General features: G+C 38.2%; 1 protein-coding gene across 1 annotated transcript in view; it reads left to right on the forward strand.

Annotated features, from left to right (window-relative positions):
* The window catches only part of FBN1 (fibrillin 1), a 252,366-nt gene that overhangs the window by 143,298 nt on the left and 92,221 nt on the right, over positions 1-16,847 (forward strand). Inside the window, exons 15-23 of the mRNA XM_029237630.1 lie at positions 2,648-2,770; positions 3,860-4,012; positions 7,614-7,667; positions 9,259-9,384; positions 11,776-11,901; positions 12,467-12,586; positions 12,809-12,946; positions 13,787-13,837; positions 15,477-15,602. Coding sequence (XP_029093463.1) covers positions 2,648-2,770; positions 3,860-4,012; positions 7,614-7,667; positions 9,259-9,384; positions 11,776-11,901; positions 12,467-12,586; positions 12,809-12,946; positions 13,787-13,837; positions 15,477-15,602 — 1,017 coding nt within the window. The remainder of the gene's footprint in view (positions 1-2,647; positions 2,771-3,859; positions 4,013-7,613; positions 7,668-9,258; positions 9,385-11,775; positions 11,902-12,466; positions 12,587-12,808; positions 12,947-13,786; positions 13,838-15,476; positions 15,603-16,847) is intronic.

Raw genomic sequence — 16,847 nt, forward strand, 5'->3', positions numbered from 1 at the left:
TTTGAAATAATCTTATTGCTCCAAGTAGTAAAGCAAAATGAAGATTTTTATTTGTGCTGTTGAAAATTGGGGTCCTGAGAAGAATTATCAGGAGATAACTGGAGTTATCAGGAGAAGAAGTTAAATTTGTGCTTAGTTTCTCTGCCTCATGCGGTCAAGGATGAGTAATTATTGCCCTTGTGTCCAAGATCTGAGCTGCAACCAGACCTCTCAAGGAACCTCATACTCAAAATAGATCCAGGGAATCTGCTAAAATATGACACTCAAAACCATAGTTTCAGATGTAGAAGGTAGAGAGAGCATCAGGCTATTCAAGATGGAGAAGGCAAGAAAAAGTCCTATGGTGCCTCTTCTCTAGGTGCCCTTATATTAAGTCCTTGTATTAAGTCTTCAGCATGATGTGTATTTTCTCTAGGCTTAAGAGCTCCTAGCCCTTGGTTGTTTACCTACATTCTCTATGACCTTCACATAAATAGCTCTTAATATCATGGAAATCTGCCTTCACAGCAAGAGAAAGGTTTTTTTGTTTGTTTGTTTTCAAATTTGAAGTAGGAAATTGGTTTCCATGCTTTTGAGCTATGTGTTGGGAGGAACTTATAGTTGGGGAGACAAGATTAACGCATGGAAATATTAAGACAGCATACAACAAAGCACCAAACTGTGCAGATTAAGTGCTGTACAAGTGAAAAAGAAAGGGGAAGGGAATGATTGCTGGAATATTTGGAACTAGGCTTCCAAACAAAATAACAGAAGGAAATGTGAAAGTCCCTTTGTGAACAGAACTTTTCTGAGAACACACGCTCCTCTCTCTTACCTATGCACAGAGCATGCTAAGATTCACTTTCAGTACCTATAGGCTGCCAGTGACCCAGGCCACAGACTCTTAAGGGTGGCCAATAGATAATGCTGTTGTAACTATTTCAGAAGATATTGTGACCTCACAGGTGAAGCCCGGTTTTGCAACTGTTTGCAATCAGTGAACTAGTATATTATTGATAAATGGATTGTTCCAGTCTTTTGAAAGTGACTGATGATTAAAAGTCTGCTCTGACTTTAACATTCTGGCTTAAGAATCAGAGCTAGAGAGAAAGAGAGGGGGAAAATGCTCCATATTCTTACCTGTGTCGTCTTTATTCTGATGTATAGAGAAGATGGAATACACACACTTGTAGTAAGAATAAAAATAAAGGAAGGAAAAAGAAAAAAATTTCTTGTATGCTGAATTTCTTTTCCATCACTTTTTTCTTGATATCATGGGATAAGATTTTCTCTTAATGCTGAACACTTGGTTCTGATCCCACAAAGATGTAACTGTTCAAAGCTGAATGAACAATGCTAATTTAATCGCTACAGTTAACTAATCTGATGAACAGCCTGGTCTCCCTGATCACTCTCTGAAGGTGGAGGCCACTCACTTTGAGCAACGCCCTCTGGATCTATGTTCCATCGCTGTCCCCAGTAAAAAACCTTTGGATTACATTTCAGGCTGTAGTCACCACTGTTTTACTGTAGATCTCAATTTGAACAAAAAGGTGACCTGAATAACTGAACCAGCTTGAGTTCACGTATTTAAATATAACTGCTGTTTTAAAATACAATCTGTACACGGAATCTTGGACCATCTGAATATATTTTGTGCCAAATAACACAAGCTATGTAAAACGCAGAGGTGTTTCAGTCTCAATTTGCCTTTTTAAGGTCAGAAGAAAGGAAATATTCACCTACACCAGTTGTATATTATAAAAGGAGTTGTTATAAAATGACTTGTTTCTAAGTGTTATATGTTTTCCAAAACACAGTTTTGGTACCATTTCTGTTTCCATGTTGGAAATAGAACATGTTTGGTACCATGTTCAGGGGGAAAAGTATCCGCTATTATTAGTATGTGCCCAATAAAATCTTTTACCAGGCCTCCCTAAGGATACACATACGATACTATAAAATATTTGTAATGCTTAAGAGAGATTTTTCTTTGCTGGGTTCCAATTGGCTAGGAGTTGTCATCAAAATCATCTATATTCATTTTCTGTTCCTTTTGTATGGTGTTCCATCCAGGCTTTAGTTCTGTGTCTCCTCATGCCATTCTAATTTTCCCAGAGAGTTAAGGCATGAGTGATACTGGAATGGACACCAGTCTGGGTGTTGGATGCCAAAAAGAGAAGCTTCCTGCCCAGGCCAAAGATGTAGTTTATTATCAAGCTAGATTTCTGACAGTCCTGGAAAAATTGCCATGTGAAACATTACACAAGACCCTTTGTCTTTTAGCTGTCACTTTCCTTCTTCTTCCAATTCTGTTTTTGCCTTTGTGATTCTTACTTTGGATAAAAAAAAAAAAAAATCTCAGGAGAATGTTATTGAAATAGCTTTCTATAGAAAAGAAATAAACTCAGTTTATCTCTCTCAATTTTTGTTCCTTTTCTCTCAGAGGAAAATGAAATGCATCTCACTGAGCTTTTATTGTTGACGCTGCATATTATTGTAAATCTTCCCCATTTTCAAGTCTTAGAACTGTAAATATGTTATGTCTTTAGATAAAGTCACTTTATTTTTTTTTTCTCTTTTTTTTAACATCTTTATTGGAGTATAATTTCTTTACAATGTTGTGTGAAGTGGCTTTATTTTTAATAAGTGCTTTTCCCCACCACAGATATTAACGAGTGTGAAACACCTGGGATCTGCATGAATGGGCGTTGTGTCAACACTGACGGCTCCTACCGATGTGAATGCTTTCCTGGACTGGCCGTGGGTCTGGATGGACGTGTGTGTGTTGGTAAGGTTAAAGCCGTAACTAGATGTACGATAGAGATCCATCCTCTGTCAGTCAATAAGATCCGCCAATAATAAATGTACTTGACTGTAGCAGATATGATACAATTAATATTTGTGGGGCAACAAACCAACAGGGTCAGTTCTTTTCTTGTATGACATGGATATTAGTTTAAGGCATAGAAAGACGAGCTGAGATAAATGAAAACCAAGGGAATCCCCACCTCTCCTTCTCCCTTGTCTTTCCTAATCACCTAACTGTCCCCAATTTTCTCCAACCCTCCTTTGTTGATAATGGTCTTTGAAATTGACCTGTATGTGCCCATTATCTCATGGTGAACATTTCATTTTCATCTAGGGAATTAAATGTTCCAAGGGAGGTATAAAATGCAGAGGAGGATATGGATAAGTAAGAAACTTATATGATAATAGTTTTATGTGGCTTTATAAAGAGTTTGAGATTTGTTGATAAATAGATACAAAGTTTTTCCAAATTATTTTTAAGAAAGGTAGTCGGTAGACCCTTTGAATTGGGAGAGGATTGGACATAGCTGGAAATCCCCTCCTGGAGGTAAAGATGATACTGCTTAGTTAGACCAATATCTGCAGATTTGTATAAATGAACCTTTTACAGATTAAACATCCTCCTTTTGGAAAGTACATCTAATTCAGATATTCACTAATTGCATGTTTATTTTGAGGTCATCTGTATTTCTAATAAAGATCTTATTTATCATAAGGTGAGATTGAATGGTCATCATTCATTCAACATTTATTAAGTGCCTTCTCTGTACACTCCTGGGGAAGAAAAAAATGAGTGAGGTATAATCCTAGCCCTTAAGGACCTCACAGTTGGGTAAACCATAATAGTCCCTAGAGAACCGGAAGAGTCTAGTAATTGGTTTCCAGTGCTTGGAAGCTGAATGCAGAATGATTTGTTGCGTTTTGTTTTCTATTGGGACCTAATACCAGAGGCATTCTCTGTGAGTTAGAACAGGGACAATGGCTAAATAAAACCAGCTTCAACTTTGACCTGGGGGGTTCCCATCCGTTTGAAGCGATAGTATGATGACAGATGCTTCTTCCTGTGTAGACACACACATGCGGAGCACATGCTACGGTGGATACAAGAGAGGCCAGTGTGTCAAACCCTTGTTTGGTGCTGTTACCAAATCTGAGTGCTGTTGTGCCAGCACCGAGTATGCTTTTGGGGAACCTTGCCAACCGTGTCCTTCACAGAATTCAGGTATGTGGTGTCATGGGGATGCCCTAGTACTCCCAGCCTTCCACCACCATCTGCAGTCTTTGCATTTTTGGAAATCACGGGGAAAGATTGCGTCTGCTCTCCAGGTGCATCATGTACCTTGCTGGGGTCTTGGCAGGGGCTGCTCAGCCTCTGCTCAGATGTTCCTCACAGGCCCAGCCATCACTTGGATTAGGCAGCACATTCATGCCTCCCATCTGAACTCCTCCACCTCAGTAATAGTCATGCTCTTTAGGGTGTGTGCGCCTTGCCTTGTTTTCTAAAGTAGCTTCACAGTGTTTACATTTTGTAGGAACTATTATAAAAGCAGAATTCTACCGAGTGTAAAAGTAAATAATTTTCAGGTTACCTGAATGTTTCCAACTTTTTTCCAAAAGGCCATTTGTGAATTTTGTTCAAATCCTTCAGGCTGCTTTAGGTGTCCTTTTCCTAAATGATTTTATTCAACTCTAGGGAAAAAGTGTTTTTCTCAGTTTGAGTGACATGGCATAGTGAAAAGAAAACTTGTCAGTGAGTCAGAATTCTGCTCCCCAGCCACAGGCAGACAAATTACTTAATTGGAGGTTCAGTTTTTTGTGGATTTTTGTTTATTTAGGAATTTTTCTCACCTAATTTCAAAAGGATTTGAGATGGCTTACATTAGTAAACAATTATGAAATAGAATAATATGGAAAAGGGATCTTCATTTTTTTCATCTACAAAATGAATTGTCTTAGGTAATCCAGAAGATCCTCTCCAGTTGTAAATTATTTCTGTTTGTAAGGCAAAAATAGTTTATTGAAATGAAAGCAATAGACTGTCAACATTTGAATGTAATTTTAAGGTAGCTTGGTAGTTGACTTCTAATGTCCTAAAATAGAATAAGTCCTAATATTGAAAACGTGTAGCTCTGATTGGTTGGTTTACCTCTAAGATTCAGTTAGTTCATTTCTGGCCTAGATACTATCTATTAAAGACGAACTCACAACTTTTAAATATTTGCCATTTTGAAAATGATAATATTTGAAATCAGACAGAAATTAAAATGTATTATGAGAAGTTAGAGAAAGTTAAGTAGAAGACTTTAAAAGTCTTTAAAATGGGGGAATGCCAGTTAAAGAAAGAAAGCTTTATTCTGGATGACTGCTTCACCCAGTCATTTCATATATGATTACTAACAATTAAATACATGTTTGCAATAATACTTCGATTATATAGTATACAAATATAATTCTATCTAAAAAGATACTTCCATACAACTTTATAGTTGTATATTATCAATATCATCCTTTTAAAGTAAAGTTTGCTACTTTAATTTTTCAAAGTACTTTCCTTGCATACTTTGAATTTACAAGATAGATGGGTATCCTAAAAACTGGTACAAGGATATAGGTGATTTGTCCATGTCTTGAATGAGTAGAATAGCCAAAACTTAGAATCCAGGATCCTTGGTGCATATAGTTTTTTGTTTTTACATTTTCCTCTGGACCCCAATTACATCTCCAGAGAATTCTTATGCTACATAGGAAAATGAAATTAAAAAGATGACCCAACGAAACCAAATTTCTTTAAGCAGTAAAGCTTAAAGAGAGTTACATTTTGAAGCTCAGTTCCACTACCTTCTCTTTTATATTTGAATCAGTTTACACAAAAGTGGTCCACATGTGGAAATAGTTCCATCCCGTTTGGTTTCTCCACCTCTTTGATAGATGAAAATGCCAAATCATGAAGGATTGAAATGTAGGATGTCCCTTATTTCAGGAGAGAGGAGGGATTTTAAAGGGGACTGGAAATATCCAGAAGGAATATCTTTAGTCAATTTAATGAGAAATTCTAACCACTTAACATCTAAAGTTCATCTTTGTGCTCTGGAAGTCAAATAAACTATATTTTCAGATACATCTCACTGGCTGCTGAGCATTTACTCCTTGTAGAAATCCGTCAGTTAAAGCCACAGAAGAGTAATGATTAGGAATTTTCTGTCCTCATTCCACTGTCTCCATGGCACAACACTGAGTTAGCTTAGCAACACCTACCATTTATTAAGTGCTTGAGTTGTGCTGAGCACTTTACATGTTCTCTCAGTAAATCTACAGCACTACCATGTGAGTTGGGTATCATTTTCTACACTTATATAAGAGGGAACTAGAAGAGGGAAAGGGCTTGCTCCCAGGACCCTCAGCAATAAGCATTGTCATCAGCATTCAAACCCATGCTGATCTGAATTCACTACAGAGTCTAGTACCAGATCCTGCCCAAATGGAAAAGAATAATGACAATAATTTGCTTCCATGTAGGCTAAGCATCAGCTAATTTAACACTAATTATAAAATTGCTTTCAGCAAAACTGGCATGATTTTGTTTTTCCTGTTTTATTACTTACACTATTTCACAAGTGCTTTAATTTATTGCTGATGTGAGAGAATAAAGAGGATGTATTTCTTTCTGCTGCCAGTCCCTGGCTTTCAAACACAATGGCAGCCACCTTCCCATTTTTTCCCTTTTTGGATCCTTTTAAGATGATTTAAAAATTAAGGGATTTCACCACTTTTCTCAAATTTATGTTTGGTAGAAGACAGAGGCTCTGAAGGAGTCAACCTTCATTTTTTAATCTATAAAAAATTATAACTCCTTTGCATCCCCTGTCATCAGGAATGCAATTTTCTAGAATGTGGAGGTATAGGAACTATTTGCTTCAGCACCGAGGTACAGGTGGCCTATGTAAAAAAGCCACATCCCTAATATTCACTTCTCCTGCCACCTAAGCACAACTGATCTGCATTTGACCATGAGATTCTGTAGTTGCCAGAAACCATGGGCAACTAAGGGGAACTTCGTTTCTTTTCCTTGGATTAAGTGTGGTTCCTATTAGTTCTCCATTTCCATCATTCACTCTTAGGTTTATCTAAATATTGTTGGAATTGTGTATAAAGCATTGCATCAATTTTAAGAAATAGAAATCTGATTCCATCACAAATTTGGGAACATATTCTATATACCTCCATTTCTTCAGTAAGATCCAGTTTTAACATTATGCAATACATTTCCTATGGATTTATATAATAGAATGAATCTGGCATCCTGATAAATATTAACTTTAAAAATACACGTAAATGCAAGTGTAGATACCGTGTTATTCTTGTCAGGGGAGGCTAGAGAATTTGCAGAAAAATGAGAAAATGTTAAGAACTTGATTGTACTGAAAAAAATAGCTCGAACTAAGAAAAGAATTTATTTCCAAGATGGTGGGAGAGAGTTTTATTAACAGTTAAGAAACCACATTTTAACAGACACATTTCACTGTAAGTGTAAAGTGTTCCCTGGTGAAAAAAAATCAAGCCATAGGAAAAACACCTTTTCCGAAAGTGCTCGCACAAGGAATTGCTGGAACTCGCCTATATCCTTATTAAGTCGTTTTCCACGGTGATTGCGGAGCCTTTAAAATAGGAGCCTGGTGTGACTCCCCTAGGAGATGCCTCCTTTTCCTTTACCACTTTATTTCAGTTCCACTCACTTTGGAGGAAATGATGTGTGCAAAGCCAAGGGCAGGATCGACCTGTTCTGCAAACAAGGGAATCATTTACTGTCTGTTAATTTATTGCAGCGGAATATCAGGCGCTCTGCAGCAGTGGGCCAGGAATGACGTCAGCAGGCAGTGGTAAGGACTTAGGACTTGTTTTGAATTTTACTAAGCATGTGCAGAGGCAGCACTGGGCCTTCCTGTGGGTTTCCACTTGGCCCCTTTACACCAATCTGGTCCGACCCCCCTCTCTGGCCATCACCGCGTTGATCTACCTGGGACACTTAGAAGCCCCCAGTGGCAGAACAGCTATGGCACAGCGGGTCCTGGGATTGCTGGGTGTGGGTGTGGCACTCATTACTGAAGGGTTGGGTGCTCTCCCAGGGTCACTGATGTGAACGAGATACAGTGACCATGGTGGCTCGTTCATGAGAAGGGGCAGCCTGGCCCTCCTTTGGATCTACCACTATCAAGTACAATTCAGGGTTATGAGCTCAATTGAACCTATGCACATTTTGAACACCTTCTTAATGGTCAAGTGCTCAGTCATTCTCAGATGGCAGTAGGGAGCCATCTTGTGTTTTGTAGCAGGTGGTGATAGCAATTAACTGAGTTGGGAGAAAATGAAATGTTTAAGTGTAGAAGTTAGAAGTAGAGAAATACTGGTGCCATAAAAGAAATTAAACGGGAGAATTGGAACAAGTGTAAAAATGGGTGACAAGTAAGAGGAAGGGATTACTTTACTAATAAAAAACTAAATGATTTGATTCAAGAGAGTTCTGGGAAAAAATAGACTGACTCGATTGTCAGTTCATTCTCTTGATTGATTTCATTATTATGTGTGGATAAAGAAAGGGCGAGGTGGATATTTGGAGGAGAAAAGAGGACAAGTAAGGAAATGTATAATGAATGAGTTAGTGGGGAATAAATAAGTTGTGATAGGTACCTGGATAAGGAAAAAAAAAAAAGGTCAACCTTGATTTATAGAAGAGTCGGGCAACAAGATTTGAGACTAGCCACTCACTGACTGTCACTCGGCATCACCCTTGACTATTAGAGCTCTCCTCAGGCTGTCAGCAAACGGAAGAGGAGGACCCAGCCTCATCTGGACAGAGTAGCAGAGGCTTTTCCAGAGCAGGTGGTGGTTGAGCAAGCTTCGGACCAACGTGTAGGTTTGCTCCAGACATTCCCCACGCAGAGTGAAGAGGGCATGATGTGTTTATGGCAGAGTAAGAGATTTAAAGTGAATAAAGAGTTCATATTTTAATTTAATCTTGAGAATACTGTCGAACCTACGAAAGTCTGAACCATGAGAATGACACAGTCACCTTGTTTTGAGGCTGTTAAGTCTGGTGGCAGTGTAGAATGTAGACTGAAGAAGGACAGGCTGATGGCAGGGAGAGCAGTTGTAGGAACCTGGGCTCTGTATTTGATCAACCTTTTCACCTTGATGTTTGTACAAGAAGAAGTCCAGGAGTTCTTCTCTTGATTAAGGATTGGTAATCTTGTAGTTCTAGCTCAGATGCCAAGTTCCTCTCAGGGACTGGTGGAAGGAAGACTTGAGTCAGAATACCTTGTAGTGAGAAAAAGGGATCAACTTTCTCATCAAGGAGAAACTTTATTTTCATGAGGTCCTAAGGTCTCTACAGTTATTGTAATGTTAGTTTTTGATAGTTCATTTGATGTTTACTTTAGAATGTTAATGATTTTGAATTTTTTTGTGGTGTAGATATAAATGAATGTGCATTAGACCCTGATATCTGCCCAAATGGAATTTGTGAAAATCTCCGTGGGACCTACAAATGTATTTGCAATTCAGGATATGAAGTGGATTCATCTGGGAAAAATTGTGTTGGTAAGACGTTTCACCTGTTTTCTAAGACACTTCATGCATCATGCATTCTTTCTTTTGTTGCTTGAGGGAAACTGCTCTTGAGTAGCTTAAAGGACTGGACAAATGGATGCTCTACACTTTGGGTGTCAGCATAGCTGAATCCTGACAAGTTATATCTTTTGTTTAACTATGTAAAGGATGGAACATGGCAACTGTCCCTCTCATACAGCGTGCAGTTCTCTAATTGCGCAGGTTGAAGCCAAGTGCTGCCCCTACTAGATGCCTTTGTTATTAGGGCGCTGCTAATTGTCATTATACACAAAGTAGATGTAGCAGTTATTTTCAAAACAGCAGAAATCTTACTTTGAGCATTTTCACCTGCTTTCCTTCTAACTATGTGGCATTTGTACTCACATAAAAAGAACTCACAGTAAATCAAAGTATCTTCTCTCCCTCCCCCCTATTTAAATCAGTTTTCACCTGAGTTTCAGGCTAAGCAAGTACCTAAAAAAATGGAGGATAGAAGCAGGTCATGGGAGCCCACAGGTTTATCACAAAACTCTCTTCTTTCGACTGCAGGTTTCTTTTTCTCTCCCTAACTTTTATTGCCGGCCTAAACCTGGCCCTTCCTTCTTTATGGCCTACAGTTGAATTTTGAAAAATGATTTCTTTCTCTCTCACACCCTTAATTTTAGGGCCCCTTTTTTGGGGTTACAGTTGTTATATGAGCATACATGGTACTTTCAAACTAGACTCAACTCAAAAAAAAGTTTTACTATTTCATTTTCCTGTAGGAGCCTCTCTACATTGGCAGACATGAAAAATCATTATTTATTTGGGCAGGCCAGAAAGGCACAGAGATGTTTTAGCTTCATCCAAAAATCACGCAAAAGGGAGAGTTTGGGAGGCAGAAGGGATTCTTCCTTCAGTGCTTTACTGTCTACTCCAAAGTTGGACCCATTATCATCAGGTCAGAAGTATGTTCATATTTCAGATTATGTTCAGAGGTGTGAAGCTAGGAATCAAAGATCCGCTCCAGCCACTTCCCACAGAGTTCCAGGCACTGACTATTTTATATCTTAATCTTCAGTTCCTCAAATTAAAGTTCCAGATTCTTCTGACATCATCAAAGTTTAAGAATTGCAATATTGACCTTTTTGGGAAGTATTAGCAATGCTTATATGATTTTGACAGAATTCTCAGCATGCTATTTGCTCAGACAATACATAACTTTATACTTGATTTTCCCATATTTTAAGAACTGTGTAAACACAGCCCTCCATATCTGTGAGTTTTGCATTCACGTATCTAATGAACCTCAGATTGAAAATATTTGAAAAAAAATTCCAGAAAGTTCCCAAAAGCAAAACTTGAATTTGCCATACACCAGCAACTATTTACATAGCATTTACATTGTGTTAGGTATTATAAGTAATCTAGAGATGATTTAAAGTATATGGGAGGATGTGCATAGGTTATCTGCCAGTACTATCCCATTTTATATAAGGGGCTTGAGCATCCACAGATTTTGGTAACCTGGTGCGGGGGGTGTCCTGGAACTAATCCCCTGCAGATACCAAGGAACAACTGTTAGTTGCTGATTTAAGTATATTTACTGCTGTGAACCCATGCAGCTCTCCAGTGCTGAATTTATGTATCCTTTATGTAAGGGCTACTAGCTTGTCAAATGGTAATCTAAGCAGAATCTCTCAATGTATAAAATGTCTTTTGTGAATATGTAGTCTGTTTTGTGGGCTGAGTGATGTACTTTAGCTCAAAGAGGTATAACAAACTGTTTAAGTTCTACATTTCCTAAATTATCTAAGTTATACATATCGAAAGTTTGGTTTTGCATCAGACTTGCCTATTATTCAGCTGAAAGCAAGGAATTTTCCTCAGCTCTCTGAATCTCAAGTCTAAATTCCTCATGACAATTACAAACTCTACAGATTGCTTCATACTTTATAAACATAACTGGAGACCACTTAAATTATTCTAAAGAAGAGACACCCATCCTGGAACTAATACTTATCAAAAATGGACCGTACTCTCTAAATATTTATTTAGTTCCTTAAAACAATAGGATTAGTCCTTTTAATTCTGGCACAGTGAAACAATTATATAAATATTAATGATTTCCAGCAAATCTAGGTTTTCTTCCTGCTAAAGAAAGAAGAGAATTCAGTAGTGTCTGGTGACTTTAGACTTTGTAGTTACCTAGTATAGATAATCAGCTCAAGCCCCTATTTTCCTAAAATAGGTAATTTCAGCAAAGATCAATGGTAGAGGAGCTTTGCCTCTTTCCTTGAATTAATCATATCATTATAACCTTAAAAACTTAGCCTAAAAATGCAAAGAAATTGCATGCAAAGGATGGGATCTTTTAAAAGTTTATGTTTTTTGGTTTTCCAGATATTAATGAATGTGTATTGAATAGTCTACTCTGTGACAATGGACAATGTAGAAATACTCCTGGAAGTTTTGTCTGTACCTGCCCCAAGGGATTTATATACAAACCTGACCTAAAAACTTGTGAAGGTAAGATGTATTTTTGTTCTTATACCATGTACTTTGCTGCCTTTTGGAATGCCACTGGAAAACCACGAAGGTAAATTAGAGTCACTTCTATTTTAGACAGTTGTGTCACTTCGTTGAGATTCTGTGATCCTAAATGACACTCCTATGCACTTTGTAAGCTACTGATGGTACTTACCTGCAATTGGTATTTTATTTGCCATTTATTTTGCATCCAAATGCCATTTAAAAGTATTCACTTTGTATTTGCCTACAATTGGCATTTTATTTGCCATCATTTAATAGATGAAGAAAATATTAGATATGTGCTATTTGAGTTAGTAATTCAGAAATCACACTTACATTTCCTCCAGGTTTTCTGAATAAAAAGATTCAGCCATGTGCTGAACATAGAGATGTGCTCAGTTATTATTTTTTGCATTCCATCTGGCCTAGAAAAAAAAAATCTATCTAGGTCAGCTTTACTATCTAATGAAGAATATGTGGTAGCAAATGAGACCAAAGTTTAAATATTCATTTGTGCCCAAGACTAGTTTTTAGCAGTAATGTAGACCTGTTTCTGTTTCAGACATCGATGAATGTGAATCAAGTCCTTGCATTAATGGAGTCTGCAAGAATAGCCCAGGCTCTTTTATTTGCGAATGTTCTTCCGAAAGTACTTTGGATCCAACAAAAACCATCTGCATAGGTATTTGTCTTTCTGAGAATGATTTTCCTATGTTTATCAGTGCTGCTGTATTTAATGTCTGCTTTTATTGCAAAAGGGTTTCAGTATGGAAGAACAAAGTTTTAAACGATCATTATTCCTTGTTTCATGATGCTATTCTTGCTGTAATTCCAATGTACATGTTTGAATTTTTGATATAGATTCTATTGTCTATTAAATATCATCACCCCCTTGCCCCTGCAGAAACCATCAAGGGCACTTGTTGGCAGACTGTCATTGATGGGCGATGTGAGATCAACATCAATGGAGCAACGTTAAAGTCCCAGTGTTGTTCGTCCCTTGGTGCTGCCTGGGGGAGTCCGTGCACCCCATGCCAAGTTGGTAAGAGAAGCAGGTGCTGCAGCTCCTGTGCCCACTGGGCACTTTGCTCGGAAAGGGGAAGCCGAGAACTTTGTTCATTTAGGTTCACACGAGAATTTTAGAAGATTTCATTCTGATGACCTCAATGAAACATGTGGCTGAATAGGAAACTAAGAGAAGTGTCAAGGACAATAAGTTTATGTGATTTGGTTAATTTATTGTTTTCCACCACCACACTGTAATGTAGTTATCCGGAGTTGCTTTCCTAGATCAGCAATTCCTATTGGCTCTCTCAGGAACCTCATGATTAGGGGTCCTGAACTTTTTACAGGCTCAGGTTTTCTTCCCCGCAAAATGATTGATGTAAATGCACCACTGTTCATCACTAAACTAAAGTTGTTGCAAAGCTGAGGTTTGAGAGCCTTGCTGATTCAATGTTTAGATATATAAATGTGTGCATTTATATAGTGTGAATGCTGCAGGGCATGAGATCTTCCAGTTCTAAACTTTGTTTTCCACATCCATGTTACAGTAATCCTGTAGTGTGATTCATATTTTAGGGCTAATAGCAAGAGAGAAATCGAGTCAATTTCCTTCTTAGTCATCACCTTAGTTTGATCTTTAGGGTACCTTTGGGTCTTTTAGGATATCTCAGATGAATTGAGCTTTATTCAAGGAGACATTTCATTCTTCTCCTTCACCTATGCAATCTCAGAGACACTTTGTCGTCTCAGACTTATTCATGACAGTAAAATCGATTTCATGTTAAAGGTCCTCTTTCGTGTTTCTTATACCATGTCATACAAAGTCTGGATATTATCTCAAATTTGGTTTTTGCTTTTTGTTTGTTTTTTGGTACAGATCCCATATGTGGTAAAGGCTATTCAAGAATTAAAGGAACACAGTGTGAAGGTATTTATGATTATTTATAAATCATAAATTTCTGTGTGCATGAAGAACGCTTGTGTTAACTTGGACTGGATAAAGCTGTCATATAACTTCCCAGTGAGAAATGTGTAGCAGGGGAAAAAAAATAATGAGAACTGCCGAACATAACAGACGTGAGTTTCACAAGCATATATGCTATTAGCGTCAGATCACTGTGGCCAAAGGGCAGGGCGGCTGAAAATGCTTTAGGTTGACCGTAGTTTTGAGTGACTACAATTTCAAACTGCTACCTATGAGGAAGACAGAAAAAGAAGTTTTTGATGAGGCTATAAAATTTGCAATTTTCTTGGTTTGTCCTGGTTTTTCGTTGTTGTTGTTTGTTTGTTTCATGGTCACAGATGATGAGAAGGACACACTCTATTGCCTCGGTTTTGAAAGTCTACATGGATTCTCTCCAGTTTCCTGTGATTTTTTTCTCATGGAGTCCCAGATAGACATAGGTCAGGGTGACTAACACAACCTGACATGACACAGCAGCTGAAAAATTTTTAAAACAGCAATTAGTCCCATATGTGGAATGAAATGAACTTTTTTTCTCAGTTAAAATAAAGAGGAACACTACATCCCCCACCCAAGGTCTTGCTTTCCAAATGATGACTGAATCCTTTGGCCTCTCTCTGGTCCAGACCCACTGTTAATAAGTTATCTGACCTCAGCAGCACATTTTGGTACACAAGTGGTCAGAACAAAACAAAACAAAACAATCCAAAGAAGGTAAATTTCCCCCTCCCAATTTATTTCTCTTATGAGGCAAGATTTAGAATATCTTTTTCAACATCCCTGGCTTGGAAAGTTATTTCTTCTAAATAGAGACACAGTGTGTGTGAGTTTCTTGACTAACGCTCCCCTTTTTTGGCATCGGCAAGTAAGTGCCTTTCTTTGGGTTAACATGATGGTGAATATTTTTCCCAAAAAAATGTGCAGAGAACATAATGCTCTCCATTAAGCAAACTGGGAAGGACTAGTACATTTGAGACAGATGCAATGAATGATGAATGAATGAACATGAGCATCTTCCACCACTCAAGCTGGGACCACCAAGGCTTTGACGGAACAGCCTGAGACCATTGCTGAGTTAGAACTAGATACACACTTTCTTGGGATGTCTCAGCACTTCTCAAAGGAGACTCTTTTGACTGGCCCCACATATTCCTCGATGAAGGATTTTTTTTTCTATGCTCATCTTCAAGCTACTTCTTCTTTGCTAGTTTGGAAGACCAGGCTTCTCTCTCTCTACTCACTTGCAGCCCTCTGGTCTCATAAAGCTAATTGTACGGCCCCTGGGAGCCTTACCTGAGACGTCTATAGTACCCAGACCTGTCCCCAAGAACTCCCACCAGCTCTGTGTCTTTACAACTCAAAAATTACTCCCTGAGACTGATGGAGAAACTGTTATATCTTTGGTAATAGGTGGGTTCAGTCTGGTTGCTTTTCAAACATCCCAGAAATTCTACATGAATTATTTGGAGGCAAACTAGTTTTGTAAACTTATCAGGTTTAAAATGGTATTTTCAGTTGTGGTAATAATATGACTCCATGAATGGAATGAAGTAGAATGATGTTATACAGATATATTAACTTCATGCTTTTTTTTCCTTCATAGATATAGATGAATGTGAAGTGTTCCCAGGAGTATGCAAAAATGGCTTATGTGTTAACTCTAAGGGATCATTTAAGTGTCAGTGTCCCAGTGGGATGACTTTGGATGCCACAGGGAGGATTTGCCTAGGTAAATACTGTTCATTATTTTTCTAATGAATATTTCTTAATGATTATTAAAAACTCAGTTAACAAGATAGAGCTGAATATTTGGTTCTAAGTACAGACACACACACCTCCCAAATTCAGCATTTCTATTAGGATGCATTGTGGTTTCCTTGACAAATAGCCTTCCTGACTCAGCTCTTTATTAATTCTTTATAAAAAGAGTAGAGAACATGTCAGTGAAGAGGAACTTTAGTTCTTTAGAATAATAACTGTGATGGATAACAATAGAGCTCTTAAATCTGCCCTCCATGGGCCATGGACAGAGAATTCTAGGTGACTGGTAAGTAGAACACTTTTGCTTAATTGGAAACTGACTGTAGCCTTAGCCTGCTAGGCAGGGCTGCTGTAAGCCAGAAGGACAGGTCTTTGCAGGAAACTCTTGTGGGTATCAGGAGTGAAGAGTGTAACAGCCTGAGGAGTGAACCTGAGGGAACGAAGGCTGTTGTCAATATCAGCCATGATGAGATTCTCCATGACAACTGCTAGAACTCAAGTGACAATGATGTGGAAGAGACTGTACACCAAACCCTGAATTCTTAGAAAGCTGCCCTGTGGACTCATAGTGGCAGCAGATTTGAGATCCCAGAGTCATGCTTGCGGGGTCTTAGGCTTATTCTGGTGTTACTACTATGGCTTCTGACTGCCAGGAATATGTCCTTTGGATCACTGGTTTCAGAGTCCATGACTCTGGAAGTGATGCTCAGCTATGTTGTATATCTGAAACCACTCTGAAGAGCATCTTTAGTGAAGGACCACTGTAGGTGGTTGAAAGAGTGGCATGCAGTTAAGGGATTTGCATCCTTTATGAATTAGGATTAATCAGCCTTTAAATATAAAACTTTATGGTTTATAATGTAAGCAATACAGAATAGAAAAGCTGGAATTCAGAGGCTAGAGTCTTTTCATAACTATGGATGTCAGTTAATCCTATTCTGAGTCTCAGCTTCTTTGTTTAGGAGGTATCAGCATGTAATGAGAACGCTTTTCCAGGTTCTTCAGTTGAAACATGCTTCAGTGTTTAGTTTAGGATTCATTTTGAAATTAACCATCTTAATTAATAGAGGCAACCCAGATGTGAAGTTGCTCAGAAGGCTTCAGTAGCTTTCTAACATTAAAGGAAGCTCACACTCCCACAAGTATCCAGAAGAATGTGCACAAAAGCACATGTTGAGGTGAAAGAAATACTTGAGAAGAGGAGTGGATGGCT

The sequence above is a fragment of the Monodon monoceros genome, unplaced genomic scaffold (assembly GCF_005190385.1).
Source record: "Monodon monoceros isolate NGI ecotype Baffin Bay Population unplaced genomic scaffold, NGI_Narwhal_1 Super_Scaffold_21, whole genome shotgun sequence".
Taxonomy (NCBI): domain Eukaryota; kingdom Metazoa; phylum Chordata; class Mammalia; order Artiodactyla; family Monodontidae; genus Monodon; species Monodon monoceros.